Here is a 12,985-nt window from a genome sequence, read left to right as displayed (position 1 = left end):
ACCCCCTATCCCCACCCCAAAAAATACTGAGTAATACATCAATACACCCTATGGGCAGAAAAATACAGCATTCTCCAGGAAAGTAGTTGGAAAATGAAATTTACTTTGGTTTCTCATGTCCTGAAAAGGAAAGATGAGAATCCTCTGCACTATAAGCTCCTGAAAATTGGATGTTTTCTTCAAGAAGAAAATACAGAAAATAAATTGGGAGATTGTCACTTCATTATAGTAGCAAAACTCAAATAGAAAATAAGAACACACTAGGAGAAAACTGAATTCCTTTGATATCAAGATCCTTATCACTACTTTCCAATTTTCGGTTCAGCCACCATGCTGAAAACTCAATTGCACTTAACCTGTCCTTGAACTCACCATGAAATTATGGCCAATTTTGGGCAGCCACATCAAGTGACCTTAAAAGGAGCAAGAGATATAGGTCATTCCTCGGTAACATTCTATTCCATGAACAGCCAGTATAGGAGGAACAATAAATTCGTAATTGGAAAAACAACTTCATGGCACCATGGACTGCAGCCAAAAAAAGTCAAGAGTACAAAAGGTCATGTTGGAAGTGTAAGTGATGTGGTTAGATATCAGCTGTAAGTGCACAAATGAGGATATTCACAGAACTATTTGAGCTCATAAACCAAGTCTCTGTCTCTCCGTAGAAACAGAAGTGAAAAAAAATAATCAAACCAAATCCCAAGAGTTTATTGTGGTAAATACAAACAGCTTTCTAAGTTATTGACTATCTTTTGAACAAATCTGTGATATAGTCAATAAAGTTAACTTTTAAAGAAGGCAAAGCCCCCAACACACTCTCCCCCTGCATGTGCATCTTATTTTTGTGTATTATTTCTTATGATTTCTTTGCATTTCCTTTTGGCTTTTCTGCCACCATTCTTGACAGATTGTATTTCTGCATAAAAGCCATTCAAAAAAACCCTGAACTGACAATATGCTAATTTAATTTGGAGATGGCAAAGAAAGAACACTATTAAAATCATAATAGTGGGGAAAAGATGGGAAAAGTTTCACTTCCATCTTTAAAGAACTTTAGCTTTACACTCTAATCCTAAACATTTCAGCAGAAGGATTAGAAAGATTGGTGCAATCTAGCTTAGAGTTTTATGACACACAAGAATTCAAGTTCTAAAGGAACCATCTGGTTCACTCAGTTCACTGCAACTGCAACAGATATTTAATCCTGAAAGGTCAATGCTACATCCATATATACAAACTGGAACACTTCCAATGCACTACAATATTAAAAACCTTTTTAAATAATAGAAGTTACTTAAAAAATGTAATGCCAGGGTGTCAAAGGAAATAACAAATAGAACTGTGCACAAGCAAGTAGGCCGATGGCCTATATTTCTGAAGTGACCTTTTAAGTATTTTATACTTAGAATACTAAATAAGGCTAAGAACTATTTTAAACAATTATGTTTCAATTATATAAGACAATGGTGACAAAATTAAAACTTAGATCTGATCCAATAACTATCACTAGGTCTGCTAGTGTGGAGGAGGTGATAAATATCCACTTTCAGCTTCGAATTTCTTGTCTTTTCTCTGTGTTAAGTCTTCTGCATTAAAAAAAAAATCCTAGTTTTCATTTTCTCTGTTCCGCCTACAGCCACCCCACCTCTGTTTCCCATCTGTCTACTCATTTCTTGCTGTTCTTCAACTAAATAACTCCCCAAAGATCTGTCTTGGCTCTGTTTGCCAGTTTAACTTGGCCAGCCCCACCACTACAGCAGGCTAGAAGGCTGCAGGTAACCCAGCTGCTTGGTTTCCACCAGTCTGTCAAGCAGGCTTGCTACAGCTTTGTTAACTTTATGTGTCTCCAGTTTCAGATTACAGGCTTTAGGTATACCACTTTGGAGCATTAACGAATATTTCTTTCTAAACAATTCAGTATTTAATAATGTAAAATAAAAAAATACAGTACATACTTCAAATACCAATTTTAAGGAAGAATCTGCCTTATTCTTCCATCTTGCTCTGTTTAGTATTTGATTCTTTTAATGCTTCACTATTCCATTTCTGAGGTTTAAGGGCTGCTTTGCATCTCTATCCATGCTTACAAAAATGCAAATAAACAATAATTATGATAGCATGCATGTTTCCAACCCTGAAAGGAAAACACTGAAAGGAATTCATGCAATTTTTCAGTTACAAACCGAGCAATAAGTAAAAGTAGCTATCGCAATGACTGATGTTTTATTTTTTGTACACGCCTTGAATGAAACTACAACTAGACAAGATATTTTATATTCTCAAATATTTATATCCCTTAAGGAGTCAGTTTCTACGTGTATCCTTTCAACTGAGAAATACAGTTCTAAAGAGTAAATCATCAAACTTCTTTTAGCAAAGGCCAAATTGAATTAGTCCAAGGAAACTATGACCACACAGATACTCCAGTCACTATGTTTACCTAATACATGGCAAACCTGGGAAAAATGGGACAAGAGTCGAAGGTTGAAAAAGGTGTTTCCATGAAAGATGTTGCGACACTCGGCATTCAAGTATGTGTTTCTTGAAATGTAAACAGAAATTCAGAGCTAGCCACCATTGTGTCTGCTTCATTGTACTGAATTGCATCAAAAAAGGAAGGTCATCAAACATATTCTGTTATCCCAAGATAGACTGCCTGGGGCACAACTAAACTGCCATGCCCACATTAACTTACCCTTACTGAAGGGAACCTTTCTCTTCATTTGTAACGTAACTTCTTGCTTCACAGCCATCAGGAATAGAAAAAATCAGTTTATCCTTTTCTCAATTTCTTTTAAACACAGTGGCAGAAACCATTTCTCCCTAATGCTTGGTTTTGTGCCTTTGATGATTCCCAAGTAAATAACTAATTGCACTTGACCCTATTGAATTGCATCATCATCTTAATCAGACTCTTTGGACTTCTAATACTGACATCAAACAAATATAGCCAGGCAGTCCTCTCCCTAGTCACTTTGTTGCCTACTGAAATTATCAATCATACTGTACTTTCCATAATATAATCCATAAATATACATAAAAAAACTGGTCTCAGATCCATGAAAAACCCCATTAACAGTGAGCCACGTGTAAGGGTTCTTGCAATACCACTGTGAAGCTTTTCAGTGCCTGCTACATAGTAATTTATTTAGATCTTGCATGCTTCTCCTTATCATCAGTGACAAACTCTGCTCAAGTCAAGACATCTGCTGTTTCTTCCTTACTCATAAACATGCTATCCTGTTGCAGAAAAACAATAGATGAATTCGAGATCATTCAATGTCTTAAAATCCATTATGGCTACTACACATCAATATGGGGTGCGGGAGCTGAGGAAGGGCTAAGTTCTCCAGAATGGCAATTTAAAAAAGCACACACACACCCCACCTATTGAATAGAGTTAGTCTAGAGAAAATTATAAGCACAGATGGCATCTCTAACCTTCAATCATGAACAAGGGTATCAAGCACCTGTGTATTCCAAAACTTACAGCACAAATCTAGAACATGATTTACAGGAGGACGACTTAGAAAAAAAATTGGACTGACATTTGAAAAACTGGATTTCCAAATGAAGAAGAATTGAGTTTTGCTTCAAAAGGTTAGTGATTTGAACATTTCTTTAAGAGATGGGAGACCTAGATTCAGTTTTCTCTACAACTTGAGAGGACTGAAACCTGCAATCCCTTACATCCAACAGAGTATGCCAACCACAAGTCTAGGGAACAGCCTAGTTGAATCAATTTTTAAACCCTTCCTTGAAGCTCTGTGTATGGGAAGAATGGTTGAGGTCACTTGGTTTTTTCAGCCTAAAAAATAGGACACTGAGGGGAGACTTCAGCTGCGGTCCACAGCTTCCTCATGAGGAGAAGAGGGTCACGCACTGATCTCTTCTCTCTCGTGATCACTGATAGGATCTGTGGGGATGGCATGAAACTGTGTTAAGGAAGGTTTAAGTTGGATATCAGGAGAAGGTTTTTTACTCAGAAGGTGTTAAAGCCCTGGAACAGGTACCCCAGGAGAACTGGTCACAGCACTAAGCCTGCCGGAGTTCAAGAAGCATTAGGAAATGCTTTCAGACAGTGCCATTTTTGGGGTTACCCTGAGCGGGGTCAGGGGTTGGATTCAATGATCCCTGTGACTCCTTTCCAGCTCAGGATATTCTATGATGCTGTGATCCTATAATGACAAGCAGAACATTCAGCTGAAAATGAGAAGTCTTCTGTTTTGTGTCACAGACCTCAATATATATGTGCATATTCTCTGCAGCTTGTATTTTAACATAAGCATTTGCATATATGCAGACAAATAACATCTCATTCAATAACATTCAATAAATGTACATTATGTGTGCACTGTGAGATGTTTTAGAAGTAGAGTCACTGGGGTTTACTTCCTATGCTTTGAAATTTTTAATATAGTCTAAAAAAAGTAAAATTTTAAGGAGTCCATGAAGCACTATCCTTCATTTAGTCCAAAAATAATTGCAGTCTTCTGAGATTCATAGAGCACTTCTTCCTCTGACCAGTAGTTGTACTTCCAGCAAGATGCACACACTCAAAGGGAGCAACTGATATGCCTAAAAACCTAAGTGACTAAATCACCATAGAATACCAAAGGTATTCACACATGCTCAGTTGTCAGACATTGAAACATGGCATAAAAAAATTACATTGTATGCCATTTTAATATCCTGAAAAGTTCATCCTTCTAAGAAATATCTTAATTTCAATACGGAAAGACTGTTACCAAATATTCTATTTGTTCATACTCTGCAGCTATGCTGTGAGAGAACACAGCATAGTTTTTTAAAAACAATGAAATCACCTGTTCAATTTATTACACTGTATAAATATTAATAGCCTTGAGCATGTGGTTCTGCAAGATGAAAGGTATAAGTGCTATAATTCTCTGATTACATTATTTTAAGATTGAAATCACCCAGTTCCTTATAGCTAGAGATGACATCTAATCAGTTAATCTAAGATAAGCCTAAACAGATCACTAGATGTCCAAGTCATTAATCTTACCTGACAGGCAGATGTATGTTAAATATTCACCCTGACCCCCAGTAGCTAGGAAAGGAATCTTTTTTTTTGTTCTTCTTTTCACTTGAACAGCTCCCAGCATCCTTTCATCATGAGGGGCAAAAATTTCTTTGCTGATTGCAGATTTGGCATTCATTGTAGATCACAGGTATAGCCAACTGCTGCTTTCTAAAATAAAATCATAAATATAAAATAATATTAGAAACTCTGAAGTATGTGAAAGTCCAGTTAATTTACAGGGGCATTAAAAGCCCTGAACTTCAAATAAAGGTTTTAATGACTCAAAGAATTTAGAAGATAATTTCATATTCTTAGAGGCAGAATTTTCAAAGTATTCAAGTATCTTCACTGAAGTTGCTCTTCACATTTAAGTTTACTTAAACTAGCTAGGCTTATTTGGGGCAGAAGCCACTCACACTAGAAGAACTACAATTTGTTGCAAAATCTTCTCAGAGAAACACCCTGCATCTTCATGCAGCATAAAAGCTTCATTAATTCCCCCTCTGATAACTGGAGATAAACTCAGATCTGTCCCACAGAGAGGGAAAACACTGCAAGGGCATAGGGAAGGAGCACTGTGGTTGTGCTAGTAGACCACCACATTCAAAGAAGCTATAGAAAACTTCAGATATGGTAAGACTGTTCCTTCAGAAGCACTGCTCTTGGTGACAGTACTTGATTGCTCAGCTCTTGCACCTCTTGCAGCTTTAGCACCTCATCCCCTCAATTCCTCTGTAATTACAAACTGGGCACACCTGCACAGGAAACAGTGTCAGAGAAACCATCAGGGTTAAGGGACACAAAACCACACCTCTACTTTTCTGCTAAGTTATTTTGACCCAGGTCAGTTCCTCGATGTGTTTTGTAAGGAAACAGCACAGTCAACTTAGGAGAGAAAAAAATTATTGTAGAGAACAGAGAGGGAAGAAGGAGGGACACTGCTTAGTCATGTGCGTCCTGCAAAATAAAGATCGATCTGACCACTGCTTACAGAGGAGCCTAACTAAAGGAGAAAGATCTCAGAGGGGACATTAATAGGTTCTTTGTGTAAACAGCACCACAGCTGTAACTCCAGTTAGTTCTGCTTTGAAATCTTATACTACATACACAGGCCACACTCATGGAACTGCTGAATGCCACCTCTATTGTTCAAATAAAATGACACTTCAATATACATACATTAAATTCCACATTTCTGTATTAAAGACGTTCAAGCTGAGATATCTTTTTGACATCCTTAGCTGTCTTAGTATCAGTAACATCATCTTCAGGTCTGAACTACTGAAGCCAGTAATTCTGCCTGTGGGATCATTTGATATTTGCCACACTTTTAAATAAATATAAATAAATTGCAGTCACATTAGATTATGAAACCAAGAGAGTCATTATTTTTAGTGTGCATACTACCAGAAAAGTACTTATCTTAACACTTTCAGTCTCAACATTTTGTTGTCGCTATTTATGATATTCCCTTATTTTTTAAAAAATGGGATGGAGGGGGGGGAAGCTGTTTTCATGGATATGTCAGACAGCACAACTTAATCCAAACCAAATTCACCACCTACTAATTTTGGGATGCAAACAGAATCCTTTGCCAAAATAATCTGTAACAGTATACCTCAGTTAACCACCACAGAAGTATTTGAATTCTGACACGTTTTAGCATTAGGTCATTTTACATACACCTTTAAAGAAATCAATTGCATTTAAAAACTGGCCCTATTAAAAGAAAAATCCAGACCAACTTCAAAGGAAGAAAAGAATGAGCAGCTCCTGACAAGATAACTCCTGACATGTAAATTACCTGTCCTTTAATAACAAATACATTGAATAAAAGCAGAATCAAAAGAATAAGTTTACCTGGTAGTTATTTAGAAAAGGTTGGGTTTGCATTCATTATACCCCACTTCTCTCCTCTTCTGTATTATGGAAACATCTGAAGAATAACCTATACCAGCACGTAAACTGTTGGCACATTACAACTAGTTTTTGGGTTGATTTTTTTTTTTTTTTAATTCAAGACCACTATAAATGACAATGGGTTTAAAGATACAAACCTCCTCCTGACTGAGATAGAGATTGATAATTTTTGCAATAATAATTTCAATCCTAGACCTTCATATGCTTAATGAATTTTCAATAAACAGCTTTTTGGAAAACATACAAATGCTGTCTGGTAAAAATATACTCCAGTGACGTTCAACTGAAAAAGTGCTCTTCAGATTGCAACAACCTGATGCTGCTAAATCCAAGTTGCTGAATAGATGTTTTCAGATGTTTTCTTAATGTTCATGGATTGCAAGATAAAGTATGACTCCAAAGATACACTCAGTGATGTAAAGGCTTCCTGGATTAAGAGAGAAAGAAAGTTTTCCTTACCTGCAGTATGAGAAAATGTTATGGGTTTATAACTTCAAAACTTACATACTGTACTTCAAGGTTCACTTTAAGAATATTAAAAGCAAGAGGTTTCACTGCATTTGAGAAGACTCTGCTGAACAACAGGCAAGTCAAACAAACGAGACACTATCCAAATACAGTTTCATAGATTTCTCAAATAATTTTACTGTATTTGTGCACTGCAACTTACAGCATGAAACTAGAATGTCAGCCACATATGCAATAACTTAAATAAATGCAAAACCTAGATTTCATAACATAACTCTCTCTATATACACTCATCCCTATCTCTTATTCAAGTGCTTTTATGCACAATCAACATGCAAATAAAACTTTATTTAGAGTCTAGCTCAACATGGTATCCAAGACAAATTAAAACTCCTGTTTCAGTGCAGGCACAGAAGATACAACATAGAACAATCAAATACTGCAGTTTACTGCTGCATGCTGTCATTGGCTTTGTGATTAAACTGATTCTATATATATCAACCAGAAGCTGTACACAGACACAGTATATACCAAACATTGTAACTGGAACCTGCAACTAAAGCGTGCACTGACTGTGCCTCGGAGGTTGTGATCCTTCTGTTCCTGTACTTGGGTTTACAACAGCTTCACATACCATATTCAAGTAATTAATCTAACACAGCGTGTACTTGACATGACTGCCAAATCTAATGTGAAAATTGACGCTAACACAAACCAGAGAAACCTATTTATTTAAAGAAGAAAACAACTAACTGTGTCTGTGTACAAACAGACTTCTGAGATTGAGCTGCCATTGTAGTTCGGATGAAATAATTTTTCATAGGTCAAAAAATCAGCAGCTGAATTTGAATAAGCAACCTTCTCCCTATTTAGTAGTGGATGTATGCAAAAGACCGTTACTTAAATAGGTAAAACATTCCAATATTCCTCTTTTTCACAAGGAGACATAATACAATCTTTGTCAGTTTTACAAAAAAAAAAAATAAAAAAATAAGGAAGGCTTGCTCAAGGAACACAAGTAAGTCTCAATTTTTCACATTCTCCAACAAAACCCCTATTCTCATACAAAAAACTCACTGCCTGTACATGCACAACTTCATGTAGTATACACATACTTCTTTACACAGTAATGTTTTTTCTTGGCACACATTCCAGGACAAATTCATCAGCAGTTTCCACTCATGGCCCATATGAACTCATGCACTGGAACACAAACTTTTTTCCCTATACTCCAATAAAAAATGCCTTAAAGAAGAGACTTTTACTGGAGGATCTCTGAACACTGAGACAATGCATTACTGTTTGTAACATTTATCCCTCTGAAGGAAGGGGGGTATAAAGGTTTCAGTAAAACTAAGAGTCCTTAAAGAGAGACTGCACTTCCCACTTCACGTGCTTTGTCCTGCATATTTAATTCCACTCAAGTTATTATAATGATGATTTTGGCTGAACAAAGAAGATCCCATTTTCCTCCTGTGATTTTTCACTCCATCCACCACAACATTATGGAACAGGATGTCAGCATTTACACTGTGCTCCCAGCACACAACAGAAACACCGAGAGGGAATATTCCTGTGTGGATTTGAAAAAGTGCCTGCAATGCGCTGCTCATTTGCATCTTCTCACATCTTTCTCTACTACAGTTCTTCTCCATCACATTTCTATCACTAAAAACTCCTCCTATGAACAGCTGACTATTCCTCTGAAAGTGTGTGAGAGGACAGCAATTAAAGGCAATTTCTTAAAAAAAATATTAAATAAAACCAGGTGAATTAAACTGACTCCCTCATGGATCCCATACGTTCAGTAACAAAAAATTGGACTGTTTTCTCATCAGCCAGAATCTCAGATTGTTTCCAGGCAGAGAGCCAGAAAGTAGCTAACTTACATCTACTTTATATCCACATATTTTATAGGACTCTATGCAAATAAGAGGAAAAAAGGAGATTTACGGTATCTTTGTTGAGGTATAGGTATACTGAAGGAAGTGGGGAAACTAATCCTCAGCATGCAGAATTCAAATAGGAGCAAGTTAGAAAGGAGAAATGAAATACAAAGCAAGAGAAGGAAGAGCATGTTATGTTTTCCAAAAGAAGACAAAATGTTCAGTATGTTAAACCTTGCTGTTTTCAAGAATCTTTCGTTTAATCACAAACAGGGATGGGCTCACAGGACAGGCTAACCACTGAAATGCTGCCTGAAGTGTGGAATCTTCTGAGCAACCTACTACTGTTGGATGGAATTGTAACTCTAGCAAGCACTCAAATCTGGTTTTAATAAAGCCACTATCTTGAAAGAGGACATCTACTTTAGGAAATCATTACAGGACACTGTTGCCAAAAAGTACAGCTTTTGCTATTGTAGTAATTGTCTGGTATTTACTTGCTTGAAGTGTTTAAACTACTTCAGTCATTACTGATAATCAAAATTCTGTATTTGCTGTCATCTCAAACAAATAGCTAGTACAACTCTGGAAAAAGCACAAAATCATTTAAAAACCAAGGCAACTTTGGTACTTCCTACCAAAATGGGTTCACGACTTTTAAAAGGATTTACTGGAATAAAAATTGCAATCATGATCCAGAGTTATTTGTAGAGAGTCACATTTCCAATTTATTTTTCTTAAAAGTCTTCGGAGGTCAGCTTAACTCTTATGACCTTTTAGACATGGTTAGATCTTATGATGAGCTATTATATCCACCTTTAGACTTCCATTTGTAGGACAAACAGTTTCTTCTGCCATTCCTCACAGATTTCTTCCTCCAAACACTTCCGCTCTCCAGACTTTTTCCCATTGGCCTACATAATTTTTGAAATGCCATCCTCCTCACAGCTTCATTTATGGCACCAGAGTCAACTGAAAGAATTACTTAGTTGGTCTCTAAGCAAGCTCCCCAGGTAAGTGGTCACAGCACCAAGCCTGAGAGAGTTCAAGGAGCATCGGACAATGCTCTTAATCACATGGTTTAGTTTTAGGTAGTCCTGCAAGGACCAAGGAGTTGGACTCTGTGATCCTTATGGGTCCCTCCCAACTCAAGATATTCTATGACACTTTATAGACCGTAGAGTGAACACTCCTTCTTATACAGCTACTGCCACACATAGACAGCCATCAAAAACCAAGAGCTCCAGTTCAACACCTACCATGTTCTTCATGGTAGACTTTTGACATTGAATAACTAGTTATTCCAACTTAACAGAGGATTTCTTACTTACTACTTTAAGACTACTTCTCCTACTGTAAGATAATTTTAAATTCCAATCCTGTTTTTTAACACTTGCAGTTCTCTAGATTAACATCACCAATATATACCTTGATATATATTCTGTGGTATATAGTCTGTGTGCCTTTAGGCAGTTAAAATTTTTTGAGACCTAACACAGCCTACTTTCACTCCTCCAGTCAGAACTAGAAAGATACCAACTTCTAGAATACACGTCTACAATCATTTGTATGTTCCTACATCTTACGCGACTTCCATGCGAACTTAATTTCCTTAGTTTGCTCGTGACTAATATCACATGAAACAGTATCAGAGGCATCATTAAAGTTCACATATTCTGCCAGTTCCAACTTACTCATATGGCCTAAAACTTTATCACAAAAACAAATGAACTGGTTTGAAGTTGTGTTTGAGTTATCTCTGTTTGTTCCATTGTTTGTCCAATATTTTAGCAAAGAAAAATCACTAAAAAAATGAAATTAAAGAATATTTGTGACAAGGAGCAGCCCATGTCCCCCAGGGAAAGGGGAACTAGTTTTAAGGACTACAGTTTGAAACATGCAAAATTTCTTTCAGTAGTCTGTGTTTCACAATTAACTTATGACCACCTTAACCATTTGTACTGGCAGAAATTACTGATTTCCCTTTGTGGTTTTCTTCCTTATGACGGCATAAGTGCTTCTGTGGTAGTCCAGTGAACTACACAAGAGAATTAATCCAGTTTTAATCTAGTTTGAAAAAAAAATAGTAATTTGTTTTGGTTTTATTCAGATCAACTCCCTGACACAGGGCACCCCACAGCTGTGTGTCAGCACATGGGAAGGAAGAGCACGGGGTAAGATTAAGCTGCCTTAGGCACCAGCAGTGTTAGTTTAAAAGGATCATAAAATTGCAGTTTAAAGAAAGAACCTGAAATGCCAGGAACTTTCATCAAATATTGAAATCAGCTGACTGAAGACATGGCATGGAGCCAATCTACACAAAATTTTTCAAAATCAAAACTTGCAACAAAGAACTAAATGGCATAAAAAGTGGTAAAATGGGAGTTCATATGGGGCATCTCCTTGGTAAGAACAAATGCGTCTCAAGACAAAAGAAAATTTCTTGGTATACCAACTCCATTATTTGTTGGGTTAAACAGAGGGGTAGCAAAAGGGCAGGTAGGAAGTTAGGCTTTGTTACATTGCAACCAGAACCTGTTGCATATAGGAATGTACAATAATATGATGAAATGCTATTACTGCAGTATAACTCACATAAGTGTAACACGCTACGTCACGTCAGCTACTCTGGCAAGACATCTCACAGGAACCTGATTTTGCCTTATTAAGTACTGATCATTGAAAAAAACACGTTAAAATGATTCATAATTTAGTGTACAGGTTACCAGAGAGACAGGTTATTCCTACAGTATTATCTGAAAGTGTTTCAAAGAAAAACAAGCAAAAACTGTTTCAGCTAAAAGCTAGCACATAGTACCCTTGTCACATGTTTTCTTCTACTAGCATACTTCAGTACGCTCTGAAATCATGTTTTACAAATCCTCACAGTTCCATTTCCATTCCTCCTCATCTAACTGGTATTGGTACAAATTGCACATTTCTGCACATTACAGTCATCCACTAAATGAAATATCCCAAAAAAGAAGGAGGGAACCAAGTACCAAGTCAGGTCTCTCAGGCTAAACATTTTCAATTTTCTGAACTGAAATGTGCTACACCCACATAAAAAAAAAAAAGAAGTAAACTCTGTCATTACATTCCTTTATATTATTTAATGCTGGGGAAGAGTACAAAAACATAGCAATACATTTGGATAATACAATAAGACATAACATCAAGGGATTAAAGCATTTTATTTCATCCATCCATGGTGAATCAACTTTCTCCAGTAAGCATAAATAGGTTTTTTCAATCATTTCAAATGCCTGAGCAGAATAACTTACTAGCAAAATGCATAATGCTTTTAAGAATGAAATATATGTGGCTCTGGGGATATCAAAATCTCTGTAAGAGCAGATACACCTCTAAAAAATATTACATGAATGCTTTTCTTGAGGGAAAACAAGAACTATGTAAAAACAGTAAACCATCTGTTGGCAGTATCCTGATATTTTGCAGCAGTTAACTAAATACAGTTTTCTTTCTGGTAAATAACAGAAGCTGAACACATTTCTGACATGTTGCATACTTCTTCTGAGAAACCCCTGAACAGCTACAAGCACCCCCCCCTTCAAAATGGGCAAGTTCCATAAAGCTTGCAAAACTGCAGAGAATTCTGCAAACTTAAAAAATTACAAAAAAAAAAAAAAAAGAAAAAAAA

At 36.5% G+C, this 12,985-nt stretch overlaps 1 protein-coding gene across 1 annotated transcript in view; it reads right to left on the bottom strand.

Moving 5' to 3' along the window:
- Window positions 1-12,985, bottom strand: part of STXBP6 (syntaxin binding protein 6) — a 101,281-nt gene that overhangs the window by 59,178 nt on the left and 29,118 nt on the right. Inside the window, exon 2 of the mRNA XM_017827396.1 lies at window positions 5,033-5,218. Coding sequence (XP_017682885.1) covers window positions 5,033-5,186 — 154 coding nt within the window. The 5' untranslated portion in view covers window positions 5,187-5,218. The remainder of the gene's footprint in view (window positions 1-5,032; window positions 5,219-12,985) is intronic.

The sequence above is a fragment of the Lepidothrix coronata genome, unplaced genomic scaffold (genome assembly GCF_001604755.1).
Source record: "Lepidothrix coronata isolate B3197 unplaced genomic scaffold, Lepidothrix_coronata-1.0 Scaffold138, whole genome shotgun sequence".
NCBI classification, from domain to species: domain Eukaryota; kingdom Metazoa; phylum Chordata; class Aves; order Passeriformes; family Pipridae; genus Lepidothrix; species Lepidothrix coronata.
The sequence above is the reverse complement of the archived record's forward strand: the minus strand, read 5'-3'. Positions and strand labels throughout refer to the sequence as shown.